The sequence below is a fragment of the Condylostylus longicornis genome, unplaced genomic scaffold (genome assembly GCF_029603195.1).
Source record: "Condylostylus longicornis isolate FDR11 unplaced genomic scaffold, ASM2960319v2 ptg000014l, whole genome shotgun sequence".
Taxonomy (NCBI): Eukaryota; Metazoa; Arthropoda; class Insecta; order Diptera; family Dolichopodidae; genus Condylostylus; species Condylostylus longicornis.
The window spans coordinates 2,021,150-2,038,208 of record NW_026577983.1 but is presented as its reverse complement, the minus strand read 5'-3'; the positions used below and the strand labels follow the sequence as shown (position 1 = coordinate 2,038,208).

The window sequence follows — 17,059 nt, the reverse complement described above, 5'->3', positions numbered from 1 at the left end:
GTTCTAGACAATTATACAGAAAGGCTATTTTTGAAAAAAATGAGATATTCTTAAATGCAATTTCAAATGTAATATGCTTTTTTCAATTTACAATATTTATTTTATCGCCAGTTAACAATTAATAACTAGATGTAAATATATATATATATATGTATATATGTAAAATAAGGGGTTGTGGCTGTTTTATACTACGAACACAAATAAATATATTAGAAAAACATTTGAACAAATTACAAATTTTGGCATATGGGTGAAGTATAATTATAAATATATAAACATTCTCATGGGTGGGAGGAAATGGAATATTTTTTGAAAACATTTATTATTTTGAAACAAAATATCCTTTAAAATTTTACTAAATACTTTACTTAATTAGCATTACAACGAATTCAACATTTTTTTTTAATATTTTTTGCTTATAAATAATTTAGCATTTCTACAAGATACTTTGTTAGAAAATTTCAATTAAGGATAATTAAATTTGGAAATTAAGTCAACTTTTTTTTTATTATTATTAATTTTAATTCCTTTTCTTTTTTGACTAAAGGTGGGTGAGACTAAAGGTGAAAGCGGTATTCTATAACATTATTTATATAATATATACATATTTACATACGTATGTAGTATATAAAATTGAATATTATTGTACACAGGCAGAAAATCGATCAAATGTTTCATTCATTTTACAAAAAGAAAAAAAGAATTTATTTATATATACATACATATATATGTATATATATTTATGTATATAATATAAAACAACTTTTCATATACGTAATTAAATATTTTTAAAATTTATATATTAATATAAATTTTATTTGTTATTTTTTAAAATAAAATATTAGAAAATTTATTTATATATATATATCGTTTATTTTGTACAAGTGAGGATAGCAGACTATTGCAAGAAAAAAAAATATGGTTGGCAGATTTTATAAAGAAGATTTAAGAATATAAGATCAAACAAATTGAAATCCTTTGAACTTACACTATACGAATAAATGCTATTCCGTTTATTGCCATCAATACTTGGGATATAATATCTTGAATCGTGACTATCGCGACTCCCTTCACTACGTTCAACACAAGAATATTGTCGCCGATATAAACGACGACGACGTGCAGCTGGTCCGCTAGATTGTATTATAGGACGATAATGATAACTATCATAACTAAATTGTCTTTTACGCCATATCTCATATTGTCTATGATGACTAAATAAACGACGACGACGTTGTATTAATCGTCTTGTTGCTTCAATTTCATCTGGATCATTTAATAATCTATCATCAATTTCTCTATGATCAATAACACTACTACTTCTTCTTGTACTATTACCACCATATTGGCTTCCTAGTCCACTATTAATATTATAATTACTAATATTTCCAATACCACTTGTAGCACTAACACCAACAGCACCACCACCACTAATACCATCACAAACACCACCGTTTATATCATCGTTAATAATATCATCTTCAGTTGTATTACTAATATATAAACCAATATTAGCACAACTGCGTGTCATTAAATTTGTATCATTATTGCCAGTTATTGAATTTGAACATGTACCACCAGCATTACATATTGTACCAGTTTGACATTTTTCAGTATCATCTGAATCTTGTACATCACTATATTGATGTTTGAGCAATTCATAACGTAATTGTTGAGCTTTTAATTTTTCTTCAGCTTCTCTTTGGGCTTTCATACGACGGAATTGTTGATGCCTCTGATGACGGCGCTCCTCTTCGGTACCTTCAAATTCGCCGTCATCACGGGCCTGATGCTAGCTTTCTGTATCAGCACGATGTAATAAAGCAAATTGGCAACCACAATCACGACCTTTTCTTTGTGGACAATGAAAACAACGATCTAAAATACCACATCCTTCGCAACGTGGTAAACACTATTGTTTTGTTTGTTTTGTACAGTTGTTTGGTTGTGTGCGATATTTTATTTGTATTTGTTTTTTTTTTTTTTGTTGTATTTTATTATTGTTATATAATATTATGTTGCAGTTAATTTAAAATAGTATATAAATAGTTGAAATTAATAACATAGTAGCAAAAGCAGTAATAGTTGAAGTAGTAGTAAACGGTAGATTATAAATAGTGGTGATAGCCATAGAGATTTTGTTTGTTATATAGAGAGATGTTTTTTTTTTGTTTGTAATGTTTAGTTCGATTTTTGATTTATTTTTAAAATTTTAATAATTGAAACAATGAAGGTTAATTATTAGAATTTGTTTATAAATTTTTGTATAATATTGAAAATTTTTTTTTTGTAATAATAGCAAATAAACAAAAAAAAAATATTTTTATTGTTTTCCAAATTGCAATTTGCATTCTTTATAAATGTAGTAAAAAAAAAAATAATAATATAAAACATTTTTTCTACTAATGAATAATAGCGCACTTGTATAAATATAAAAAAATTTCGATTAGAATAAAAGCAAAATATTTTCTATAGCTATTTTTATTTAATTATGTTTAAATTATTATGGTAAAAAAAAATTAAAAGTTAAATTGCTGTTTCTTATGATGGAATGATTTTAAAAAAAATATTTTAATTTAATTAATTATGATTTATTAAAAAAAAATTATGTATGTAGATGTAGGAATGTTTGCATATTATAAAATGATTTTAATTCAATAGATAATTTTTAATTACATAATGAAAAAAAAAATAAATATATTATATAATTTTGTTGAATAGTTAAAAATATTGTTGCACATACTTTTGTTTGCTTTATAAAAATGCAAAGCTATAAAATTCAAAAATTCTAAATCATAATCATAAAAACTAACAATACAATTGGCAAATGCTTATAACTCATGTGTTTTAAAAACATATTGAAATTAATTAATCGCATGCGATATGTGTATAAGTATGTATGTATATATGTAAAAGTACATATATGCGTTTAATTATTAAATCTTAATTAGTAAATTAATTCGTAATGACAATATCAAATTTATTTTGATTTCTGTATAATGTGTGTAAAATTTTGTATGTATTTGAAATTCTTTAAAGTTTAAATTTTCTTCAAATTTTTCTATTTCTATTATTTTGTTTAAAATTATTCAAATTTGAAATATTTCATTTATTTAATTTTAGTTTGTGTAAACAGTTTTGATTATTTAGCGGATAAAAATTATTTGAACACTTATTTAACTCAATTTTGTTGAACTCTAACATTTTTATTGAACTACTAATTTCTGCTTAAATATGTTTTTAATATTATATATTTTTAATTAGTAAAATAATAAAATGAGGAAAAGATTTTTAGACAAAGAATCGTTGAAAAGATAATTGACATTAAAGAGAATGTGGATAGTTTTAAATTTCGGGCAATAATTCACGTATATGAGCCTAATATAATATCTATGTCAATTCGACTACGAAGCCAAATTTTTGGTAACTTTAATTATTTCTTAACCGTTCTTTGTAGTCATAGTTTTCAATTTCTCGTTTGTAGTCAAAGCAAGCTTGTAAGAATTTTGTTGTTAAAGTTATTAGCATAATATACAATATCATTGCAACTAACTAAATTAATAAACTAGTTTTTTAGTATAATTGTAGAAAACATGTTTGAGTGAATTAATCATTTTCAATTGATGAATTTGAATCAAATGAAATTTTTCTTTAAACAAGTAAAACGCTATCACCCATATATACAAAGCAGTCATCTATAAAATGATTCCATTAGAATATCAAAATAATATTACGAGCCGAAAAATATTGCATACTTTTTGGGGAATGAAGAAAAATTTGAAAAAAAGCTTTAACATAATGATCAATTTCGACACTTAATTCAGAAATTTTTTGATAGCAAGACATTTACCTAATTTCGCAAGACATTTACCCATTTTTTAATTTTACAGAAATTATCAAAAACCTTACAGTTTTAAAAAAAAACTATTGGGCCGAAATATTTAATTTTGATAGTTTTTACAAACTCGATAAATTGAATATAAACCTTAATGTTATAGTTTTTAACGTTATTAACTGAAAATTCAGTGGTAATTTTGCTATTATAAGTGTTTTCAGCAATTCTTTAACTTTCCTTCAAATTCCTATTTTTCTAGCGTTTGCTGATATCAATTTGTAATAAAAAATCATCAAACAATTGCACTTATAGAATCTGCATGAGCCATAACTTTTAGACAAAAGTGTGTGAGAGTTTTCTAAACAGTCCCATAGAAGCACGAAATTTTTTCCCAATTTTGTTGGAAGTTCTTTTTATATCGTGTTACAATGTTGTATAAAATTTATTGTATGTTTCAATAGTATTTCTAAAGTGTATAAGTATAAATTTTAAAGACGAAATTATTTTTATATTTTACATTATTATTTTGTAAGATATTTTTTTAACAATATTATACTTTTTTAAATATTTCCCAAAGGGATAAAAATTACAACAAATATTTAAAGTTTCATAATCTACTCTCTTTTATTACTCAAAACTTCCATTATAAAAAAAACAATACTGAAAATTCTTTAATCTTATAACATTTTATGTGAATTTATTGGCTCTTATGTAACGATTTTGCTTTAATAATGTTGCATTGTCATTGTATACAAATATTCCCAAGTATATATAAAAGAAACTATTATAAATTTATAAATAAGAATGTTTAAGAACTACTGTACCAACAGATATTTATTTTTTAATGAAAATGAAAAATAGTCTTGAAAAAGGAAAATGTTAAATATTTTACGAAACTCTTCTTTATTCTAGAATTTACTAGTTTTTTAATTCTTTATTGAACATTGCAGCATTTTATAAATGATATATAAATGTTTTACGCTTATATAAATTGTATATAGACCTGTTTGGATTATTTTATGAATTTTTCTTTCAGACTCCTCTTTTTGGTAAATTTATTTATAAGGATATTTAACAATGTTTCAGTTTCAGTCTCCAATTTATATTGATTCGAAAATTTATTTATAAAGATTCTTTTAAATGTTTGAATGCAAAGCAGCACCTTGTTCTTTTTTAATGTTATAATTTTTTGTTATAATTTTTTGTCTTTGTTTTTTCCTTGTTTTTTTTTTTAATATCAATAATAACGATGGTCAAAAAATTTTTTGTTAAAGGAAACAAAGGATATCACTTGAATTGCTATTGAAAGTTTTCATTTACACGATCCTCTAATAAAGATAAGAAACATTTTTTATATATTGAACAAAGAATATAAAAAGAAATTTAATAATAACGAGAAAAGGAAAGACGAAAATTTGGGGGAATGAGATTGAAGATGATTTCTTTTGGTTAAGTATAAAATCATTTTTTTAAGGTCAAGGATCAGATTGTTGGATAATATAATATTAACGAAACGTATACTTAAACTTAACAGACGATATATATTGATATATAAAAGAAAATGTGCTTAAAATATCTATATAATTATATAATATTGCACATAATGTTTATATAACAATATATACTATATATAATGCATATATAAACATACTTTATGTTCTGATGTTTTATAAATATGTTTTGGAAGGGGACGTAATGTGCTTTCTGGTAAAATTTATAAAGAAACAAATGTTTTTTTTTTTCGATGTGACTAATTTATGGAATACTAAAAGGTATAGATAAAATATTTTCAAGGATATTAATATGTATGCACAGGAGTGCTTTAAGATTTTGGTGTCTTTTTTTTTAATTATATTTTCAAGGAAAATCTTGTACATTTAAAGAGATAAATTATTATTGACATTATTCGAATACGGAAATAAAATTAAAATTGTGTCTCCTTTAAGCAAAATTTTTAACACCAATTACTTGTTCTGACACAAAAGCAAAATGAAGAACTGTTAAAGATATCAAGCATGTTACCATGTGTAAATAACAAAAATACGCTATAACACTAAAAAGTTTCTTTTTAAAATCTTTAATATAGAAAATTAAAGATTCTATGAAATGTGCTTAAATATTTAAAATAATTCAAAGATTATTGATAAAATATAGAGAAATGTATGGTTACAATTAAGAGCCGACAATAAGAAATCGAAATTCTGAATCAGCAAAATATTTTCTTTTAAAGTACATCATTATTTTAATGTTTCTTAAACAAATCATGATGTCGTACAAATCCGCTTAGATAAATTTAATATTAAATGACTAAAAACGGAACAGTCCTTTTGTTGTTTGCATTTTAGTGCGAAAATTTTTATGACACTTTCAGCAATAAAAGTCTTGCAGAATAATTTTTTTTTTATTTATATTAATGTGAAAATTATAATGAAGTCGTAAAGGTTTTTATTTGCTAGAGAATTGCTTTCTACTATATCATAAAATTGTAACGAAAGTGATTGAAGAATACACAAACAAAATCATACTTTTTGTTGTACACGTTTTTTTTGTCTTTTATTTTTAAATACGCTTCAAGAGGATTGTAGCTACACTCTTTAATATTTTTTTTTTGTTTTATATCTTATAAAAAAATCGAATCCATAGAAAAAGAATGAGGATGTTCATATAATCTTTAAAGAAAGGTCTATAAGATTCTCAATAAAAATTTTCCATAAATTTTGAAATTCTTTTTAAGTTTAATTAAAAAATATTTTGATTTTGTTGACTAAAATTTGCTTTAATATTAATAAGGAGTTTGACTATTGAAAATAGTTCTTTTTAAGCGTTCATCAATAATTGAACAAAATTCTTCTACTTCTTAAAAATAAATTATAATTGTCAACAAAACAATTCCCTTTTCTTCAAAATTAAAGCTTGATTTTGGTCAAAGATGCAGTTTTTACCTAAATGGACACAATTTATTTCTCCGTTTTAGCAATTTCCAGTGATCTGTTAGCTGAACCCGCTGTACCTACATACAGTGTTAGAAAAATACCGATCTAACCAAGTTTATAATAGTTTTTGTAATTTTTATATTGGTTGAATAAACTTTTGCATTGGTTTTGTTAGAAATTTCAGTTTTGTTTCGAATTAAATTGAATGCTATCTATTCTTGAAAGAATTTCTAAATTTAATATTAACGAATAATAAAGTGTACAACCATTTAAAACAAAATATGTGTAATAAATCAGATCCAAAATGTAAATTGTAAACTTTAAGTTTGGTATTAAATTATTTTTCATTATTTTACGCCACTGAACGTTTGCTTTTAAAAAAAATCTGCGTTGTTATATAGTTTTTTTAAAGAATACAGGGTGAACAATTTCTAATTGCATTAAAAATCGTATAACAAGTTGAACACAATGTATAATAGAAGAAAGAAAAAATTTCGAATACTTATTGTTGTTTCTTTATTATTCACGAAATAATAATCGATAAGAAAAAAAATTTCCTAATACTTTATTTTTCTCAATAACTTTTGAAGTATCGCTGTTAAAATGATGTTTGCCTTATAAAATCAACGCTTAGTTTGCATAACAGCTTTAGTTGTAACAAAATTAGCGAAAGCAGCAATTTCGGTAAAAAACGGTAAATGCATAAAATATTTAAATTTTAGGAGTTTTTAAAAGACCTTTGATTTCGAAGTTTGAAAATATAAAATTGTCTCAAGTTGGCATGAGTCGACTTAAAACCAAAACACTGCAGCAAGCCGACAAGTTTTAAATAAACAAATATACATGATTTTATTTAAATATTTAGTAAGTGAATACTTAATAAGCAAGTTCTTGTTCTAAAAAGAAAATCAGTTCTTAGTAATTTTAAGCCCTAATATCTCGGATCCCGGTGAACCATTGACAATGTCTCAATACAAAAAATTTTACTTATACTTATTTAGGGAGGTTATTCGTATTGGTGCGATATATAAAGACCCTGTGTGTATACAAATAATCATATTATGAAGAAGTGCAATTTATATTGCATTGTTTTCAAAAAAAATTTGGAACTATTCATTAAAGTTATCCTTTTTTATAAAAACAAAAAATTTTCTGATAAATATGTGTATACATATGTACATGTAAATATCTAGTAAATTTTAGATATTTATAACAATTTATTTATGAATCTATTTTTGCTTTATTCTAAACTAACGGTCGTAAATCAATGTTATGAATACTTAAATTGTTATATAGAACTCAAAATTTGTAGTTGTCAGTCCCATACATAAGAATATTGAAAAAAAATCTAATTTCAAATAGAAAAACCTAAATACCAAATGACAAAATTTCAACTTTTGTTTATCCTTCTGTTTTTTTGTAATTTTTTTGCGAGTGAATGGTGTAAACAGTCCGAAGCATTATCTTTGATATAATTCTTTTCTAGATAGAAATGGCGTTGCAGAAGAGGCAATAATAATTATGGGTAAATTTGCGTCTGTTATATAAATTCTATATGAAATTAAACGAATTTATAGGCAATTGCAAATATTTGATTTATGGACCGTTCTGACTCGTTGAAAAATAATGATTAAAAATGTACAGCATATAAATTTTAATGAGATTCAAGCGGCAGTTTCGGAGTTTTCTATATCCTCTATATCTTAAAAAATTTTTTGGCCATATCTAAGAAATTATTGAAGCTTTCTGAAATTCTTCACAAACTCAAAATCGTTCTCAAAATAAATAAGTTCGGTGGTGTGGTTCTAATCAAAACCTTTAGCGTAAAATAGTATGATTTTAATGAATCCGTCTGGCATTTATCATAAAATTTTTTAAATTATTTATTCCCATGGGTTTACAGAATTTAAAATTACATCAACTCTTCCCTCTCATACTTCAATTTGTGAAAATTTTCAATTTCGTCACTGTACATTTTAAATTAAATATGAATTTACTTTACAATTTAGTTTACACTGTAATATTTTCGATAAACTTTGTTCATTTATTATATAATTTATCTATATAATCTCTTTTAATTCAGGACACTTCTATTCTTTATGTAATAATATCATTCTTAAGAGCTTATAATATAAAATAGAATCGTTCCTCTTTTATTTGTTGCACTGAGAATATTTTTTTTCTCCAGTAATTTTACATAAGTAATCCTTTTTTAGATGATAAAATTTATACACAAACAGTTTAAAATTTAATAAGCATATCAGATTTGATTGCATCCTTTTTATATGCAGTAAATGTCATAGTTTGTTCTTATATACATTTATTATATGCATAACTGTAGGTGTTTTTTTAATAATTTTGAGATGATATTTAAAAAGATGAACATTTAAAAGAAAAGAAAATTTCTGATATTTTAAAAATGTGATCGTAAAATTTTACTTAAATTAGAAAGTCTCGTACATATAGAATAAAAGTTTATTTTTAACATTTCAGTTATTTGGAAGCAAGAGGAAAAATCTGTTTTCTCTAAAGTTAATGTGAGTTAATCTGATGAAAAATTTTATTTTTACTTAAAAATTGGTATTAAAATAGATTTACTTGTAATATTGTGCTATTAAGAATATTATGCATGGTTAAACATTCACTTATACATGTACATATATCATAAAATATTACAATGTTATTTTTGGTAATATTTAATTTGCAAATTATTTTAAATGTGGGGATTCGTTTACTTTTTTATTTAATAACGATGATTTAAGTAATTTACAAGATTTTTTGGTTTTACAATGTTTTCATAAATTAACTAAATTTATATTCTTCTTTCAATATTCAAATAATCAATGAATGTGATAATATTTCGATTATTGACTGTGTATACACGACTGTGCATATTAGTTCAAGAACAATTCTCTGTTTAGTGTTCTGACTTTACCAAGTCAAATTAAATAATTCTTATATAAATTAGCGTATAAGTATAGTAAAACTAAAAAATTTTGCATAATTTTTATGATATTCCTGCCATTTTACAAGATTGTGACCATTCATGGCTCTTATTTTCTACCTACTGCACCTGTAGTACTTGACATGCATAAATATTTAATTTTGTTAATTCTGCGTGCAGATAAATACCTAAATGCATATCATGAGTCAATTCAATTAAAGAAAATTTGCGAGAATTATGAACTATCCCATAAATTAAATGAAAATTATGCGATTTTGCGATTTTTTACATACGTGAGTGTTAGATGCGTGCGAATTAAACTTCCGTCAAGTTACTTAAAATTAAATTTTTTAACAGGAAATCATTTTGAAATTAATAGAAACTTTTCTTTACAAAATAAAACTTAATGATAATTTTCAAAAGTGTTAAATTAATCGCAATTTTCGTTCGCATTTATGTGGTCTGCGCCCCTTTTATATAACAAAACCGGTCTTAAAATTTTAAATATGTAGCTGTAAACCCGTTGTTCCGCACATCAAAACTGTGTAATTCGACAATTGCAAAGACGTGAATTCTAATGCTTCATAAAACATCGGTCTTATTGTGTCAGCAATAACAAACCGTAACAAAATTTAGAAAACACATATAATCGATTAATCGATGGAGAATCGATTAATCAAATAATAAACAAATTTGCAGCTTTTGGTGGCAGTATGTTATAATCTAAAAGCTGTTAAATTTTGTAGTTTGAAGTATTGCCGTTTTGTTTAAAGCAGCAGTCGGGCTATGGGCAAATGTGTACTATATCAGTATGAGTATAAGCCCCTCGAGTTTCTAACATTATCTACTTACAAGAAGACATTTTCAACTAAATTTATTGCTTGTTTTATTTTTACAAATAACAAATTTGTGTGGAATTTTGCGTACCCATATTTGTTATCTGTGGTATAGGTATGGCTGCAATTTGGCGACGGCTGGTTTAGCGTATTCCAATGTGTAATTTTACTTTCAATATATAAAATTTCGATGCCACCTACCGGAAATAATTGTGCATAATAACAACTCTTAACTATGGTGTACGCAATCGTGGTATGCGCTTATAGAGTATTTAATGCTCGGTGTATGTTTCAAAAGTAAGGCAAGCATAGATTCGCTTAGATAGTATTTAACAGTGGTAGAAATTGCACTAATTTTGAAAAAATTTTCCTAACAATATTTCAAATTAAAATAAGTTTTAAAATTTTTAGTTGTTTTCTTTCATTACTTATCCGACCCAGCACGCTTGTCCACTAATAATCAAAAGTTCTTATTGCAAACGAAAAAATAAAGTTGGAAAAATCATTTTTTTTTGTTGCTAATTTTAAAATTTTCCCGTAAAAAATAATAGAAATTCAGAAAAATTGATTTTGCTTTAAGAATTTCCAAACTTTTAGCATTTTTGTAAAAAAAAATATTGTTTTTTATTTTCTTTTGTGTTTATATTTTTTTGTACCTTTAAATCCTTGTGTTTGGAAAAGTTTCCTAATTTTTTTTACAGTGAAAATTTGACGTCTTACTGTTTAGTTTACCGTAAGCATTTGAGAAAAATTTCGTTGTTATTTAATTGTTTGTTTCTTTCTTTTCTTTTTTTCTTTTTATAATACAAATTTATTTGAAGTTTATTTTGATTTTAAGTAACTGACAATGTGGAACATTTATATAATATTATAATACAGGGTGATTTACACTTCTATAACTTTTAATGATTACCGAATTTGCGTAATGTGACAATATTTTGGGTGGAATGGTGCCGAAAATGGCAAAAGCGAATGAACATTGAAAATTTTTAAACTTCTTTATATCTGAACTCAAAATAAAAATTACCCGTAAATGCAACAATTGAACATAGAAATTTTTTCAACCATTTAAACTGGAATCTTAATTGATTTTTTCACGAATAACCTGAAAATTTATGAAATTTTTAGATCTGAAAGTTTTTGCATAATGAAATTCTTTACAAAATTTCAATAAACCAGTTTTGTATATTGAGTTATCCTTGAATTTTATAACGCTTACTGCGGATATTAATATCATTTCAGTTTGCAACATTAAAAATAAAACCGACATTATATCCTTATGGAATTAAAAGCCTTAAAGGTTCAAGGTTAAGGTTTATATGTGTAGAATTACAAAAATTTTCAATTTTTAGTTTTAACTTTGAATAGAAAAATATTGCCAATAATTATTGAAATCGTAATTAAAGCAATTCTTGAGAATCATCATAAATAGTTGGTTTATTTAAATTGCCAAAGTTCAAAGTACAATTTCATACAAAAAAAGAAAAATATTGTAAACTTAAAAAAAAAAATTTAACGTGATTTTATTTAAATAATTTAATTCACATTTGCAGCTTTTCCTTTCAATGTGGCAAAAAGGGCTATACAAAACATATTGTATGTGTTCCACGATTGTCTGTTAATATTTCAAAAGAAAATTCTTAAAGCTCTTAAATAATTCAGTTGCAGTACTATAAATGAAAAAATAAAGCGTTTGGTTTTTATTAAGAAAACAAAAAAAAAATTACAAGCATAAAAATAAGCAATAATAACAAAAAGAACTTGTTTTTAAACACTCCTTTTTATTTGCTTTAGTTTTATTTCTTTTATAATTTTTTTTTTTCTTGAAAAGGAGAATGATAAGAGAACAGTATTTCCATATACCTTTATATGTACGTGTATATGCTGCAACTAAAATGTCATGAACAATAAAGTGAAGAATGTAAAAGAAAGAAAAAACAAACACAATACTTTAATTATGTTGAGAAAATCCTTTTTTTTTCGCTGAAAATCTTCTTAAATAAGTAAAAAATTGTTGAGATTGTCAAAAGAAAGCTTTGTTTATTTTTTTGAATTGTAAATTAAAGTCTTTTCGATACGTTCATCTCATATTCGCTATTGCGGTATTTTTACGCAAATTAAATTTACCTTTTGTCCAAAATAAATATTATTTAGACTTTTGCTTTTTCTCCAAGAAAAATATTTAAGGATTTGAAAGGATTAAATTAAAATGATTTGTTTTCAAAATCTCAACAATATTAAATAATGTTGGATAATATTGACAAGATTTACAAAAAGCCAAGAAATAAAATTAATTGGAATATGAACGTAATTAAAACATTTGATGGACTAAGAAATTTCAAAAAAAAACAATCTTTAAAAATAAGCATTATTTATTCAGTGATTGTTTTAATTTATTTAGCTTCCTTAAGAAAACAAAGTTTAATGTTGAGAATAATTCATTTTATTGAATACAAAAACAGAAAGAGCAAAACTTTTGAGCAATTCTAACGTTTAGCTGCTGAAAGCTGTCCCAATCTTAGATGTTATTAAGAATGTACTTCAAATGTTTGCTCAACTAAATAAATATTATTGTTTAAATCTACAAGCACATACAGTAAATTCTTACTTATGAGAACTAAATGTAAGTGAAAACAGAGTCAAAGAATTGACTCTGTGTTGACAAAATAAAATTTTTGTTAAGTTTGAATCGTTAAATAAAGTTGCGCTTGATGGTTACTCTATTTCGCATGGGTCCGAAGTTGTAAGCATTTATTTATAAGCAGGAAAAAACTTCCAATTGGAAATTGATTAAAGAATCATCCTTGAAGTTATTTGCCATCAAGCAAAATATCTTATATAAATAAGTATTCTTTTGAATTGTTGGTTTCATTTCTAAATTCATATTAAAATGTACATTATATTGCATATATTTAGGCGAATTGAAAAAATTATATTGCATATATTTAGACAAAACATTTTCTTTTAGAATTTCTGTGTTGATTAGGTACAATTTTCTTGTGAAACAATTTTTTCAAATTCTAATGCAAATGAGAAATAATGAAACATTTTTGATATTTAAATATTTTATTGGATATTTTTCAAAAAACTTATTCCAATCAATAATATATATAACAATGCCATGGTTTTTTAAGAACTTGATTTCTTAAAGTTTTTGCATTATAAATTAAATAAATTGGAATCTAATCATTTTTTGTGATTAAATTTATATTTTTGTTTATTTCAGATACCATAACTACTATTTACTTTCATTTGACAATCATTGTTGAAAAAATATTTACAATTATTGTCAATTTTTAAATTATTTTTCTCAATGCTACAGGCAAAATTTTTCACAATTAATTTCTAAATAAAGAATCATAATTTTATGTGTATCAAATAATCAAAATAATTCATCTATATATAGAATATTTTGTAAATTAATAATTCCTTTATGTATATATGAAATGTTATTAACTTAGTGGAAATTTCTTCATACAACTGCAGAGCAGATGAATGACGTAATCAAAGCAGAGAAAAATTTTTCTTCTCGAACTGGATTCGAAACAGTTACATATCGCTTTCTAGGCGGACGCTCTGCCATCTGTCATCCATATGTTCTGCAGCTGTATGCTCTGGAGCTGTATTAATGTAATAGGCACATCACTTATTAATTAAAATAACTGCTAGTTGTATTACCGATTCAGTATGAAATGTTATTTTATTATGTAAAGTATAAAATATTTAAAAAATTTATGTATAAAATTATTCATGCAATAAAAATACATTTATATAAGAGTTATTTTTTTTATGTTATTGTATATAATTCTATATATGTAAATATCTAATATATATGTATATATTATTAAAACTTCATACATAATGTATATATGTAAATTTATGTGCGAATTTTTGGTTCCAAATTTATATTGGAATTTTGTTTGGTTTTCAAAAGAGTCATTTCAATGTTAGTTAATGAAAAAAAATTATATAACAATGTATATATATATATGTATATTGTACACAAGCAAAAATTTTCGAATAATAAAAATATATTTGAAAAAAAAAGTAAGCCATTTGGTTTAATTCATTTTATTGAATGTTTTTCATTAGAAAAAAAAATTATTTGCAAAAAAAAAAAATTCTTTTATAATAAAAAAAAAAATATATTTTTGTATATATTTTTTTTTCTTTGATTCATAAAAATTTAAATATAATTAAAAACTAAAGAATACTATTTAAAAAACAGCAAAATATATTTATCTATATAAATATATATGTATATTATATATATAAGAAATCGAAATACCTGCACTAGGAGATCAGTGTGTAAATTCTACAAAAGGGATATTTTTCGTATTATTTTCGTTTTCGAATTTTTTTATAAATTTTAATAATTAAAATATTAATTTAAAATTTTATGTATAAAATTGCTTTTTGGTATTTTTTTTTAAATTAAAAATAATATAATTGTTAAACATAAAAAAAAAATTATAAATTTTTTTAGTTTATTTCAAAAATTAATTTTAATTGAGATTAATATACAAAATTTCACTAGTTCAACTTTAAATTTTTTTAAAGGGTTTCTGCTCTATACATTAGGTTCGTCCAAGTATATTTTTCTTCTACAAAAAAGTTATTGTTAACTCACATTTCTATCTTGAACAGGTTGTTATTATAATGCATTATAATTAATCATAATGAATTATCAATCTTGGACAGAACTATTATTTAGTAGAAGACTGTAAATATTTTTAAAACTATTTATAATTATTGTAAATTTTATTATTATGTGAGATTTTTATAAGTGAATAAATTGCTTTCATTACCTATAATCAAACATTAATATTTAAATTGGCAAAAAGAAGTTCGCGATCACCAAAAATATGTGAATTTTAAGTCTAACTTAAAAATAATTGCCTCATTTCTGATTTCATCATTTGAATTGAACAGAACGCATTTATTGTATTTTACTAAAAATTTTGTATATTTTTCTCAATTTCCATAATATTAGGTGTGAATGATATTTTATAATATTTTTTTAGTTTTTCTAGTAATTCAAATAATCTTATTAAGTTTCTTTTTATTTTACAGATATCATTCAATGCTATAAGCTGTCAGGAAAAGTAACATAATATGGCACGCTTCTCAGTTTCGATTATTATCTAAAAACTTAATAATTTAATATGTAATACAAAATATGTTATTAATTAATTTTTTTTTGGTAAGTATACACATTTATGTTAATTTTCCACTGACATGCATATGACAAATTTAATATTTGTTAAATTTGTATTTAAATTATTGACATAAATTTTGTTTTTTTTTTTTAATTCTCTAACATTTTATTTTATATTATAAATAAATAAAGAGTACATTACCTGATGTGAATGTTGTCCGCTACATGCACCTCCAGAACACGCATTTGATCCAGGAACTTTTAATTGTTCATGTTTATAATCTGGTTGATATGGAAGCAACATACGAATTTTTCCCCAACGATTAAAAAATAATGCTATGGCACCAGCCCAAACCATAAGAACTATTAAAACTATACCAATTTCAACACCACGTATCTGAAATTGAAAAAAATATTGAATTTTCAAAGAATTTGAAGCAATCTGAAATTTGCTGTTTAATAAGTTTTTCTTTGAAGGCCACTTTAAGTTCCGTTGTAGGAAACAGAATAAGCCATTTTGAGAACAAAAAAATTTTATATGTGCTTCTGTTAAAATTATATGTACGTGCCTATTTCATTGTTATTAAAATCCGATATAGTTCCTATATATTTAGATGTAGATTATATGTAGATGGACACTAGATATTTCAATTTAGATTGCAGAGGAAATCTTCTTTAGAATTTAGAGAAAATAGTTAAAATTTTAATTTTCAGAAACTAAAATTATATTCATACTTTAATTGATAGTACAGCTTAATCAGGTTATTGCTCACTTTTATATTCAATGAAAACGGTGGGCTTTCGGCGGCAGTTCCAATCAATCATTTATAACTTTTTCTGGGTACACTATCAAGAAAACATTTATCTTTTATAAAAAATATTTTCGACAATAATAATTGTTTACTGCGAACAATAACATTTCAAAAAAAATCTGATGTGGTCAGCACATAACCGACCGCATTGTGTATTGTCTAGTTAAATGAAAGTGTTACAGAATATTGTAAAAATGTCTGTTAAATACTTCATTCCAATTTTCAGGACATTAGTAAGCTTATAGTTAACATACTTAGAAAAATGTAAATTTGGCTCTTAGTAGAGTTTCGCTTTGTGCTACCCGAATTCCCTGAAATGCTCGCCAGTTAGTTTCGGTAACAACCAGAACTCAAATATCAAATTTCAAGAAATTCCATCAATTTGTTCTGTGGATATGGTGAAAAATGTAAAATCGGCCCGCAAATCAGTTCTTGAGCCCTGATCTTTCCTAAAAAGTTATATGTTCATTGCTTTAATATAAGGAATTCATATATTAAATTTCAATGAAATCGGTTGATTATTTCTCTTTATATACACAAA

At 24.1% G+C, this 17,059-nt stretch overlaps 1 protein-coding gene across 9 annotated transcripts in view; it reads right to left on the bottom strand.

Moving 5' to 3' along the window:
• The window catches only part of LOC129605778 (uncharacterized), a 160,869-nt gene that overhangs the window by 74,204 nt on the left and 69,606 nt on the right, over positions 1 to 17,059 (bottom strand). For 5 of the 9 annotated variants that reach the window (XM_055515708.1, XM_055515713.1, XM_055515709.1 and 2 more), the window contains one exon: positions 15,909 to 16,103. In XM_055515708.1, coding sequence (XP_055371683.1) covers positions 15,909 to 16,103 — 195 coding nt within the window. Of the gene's footprint in view, positions 1 to 988; positions 1,851 to 14,836; positions 14,864 to 15,908; positions 16,104 to 17,059 lie in introns of those variants that run through there. The other 4 variants (XM_055515706.1, XM_055515711.1, XM_055515707.1 and 1 more) reach the window with 2 other exon arrangements.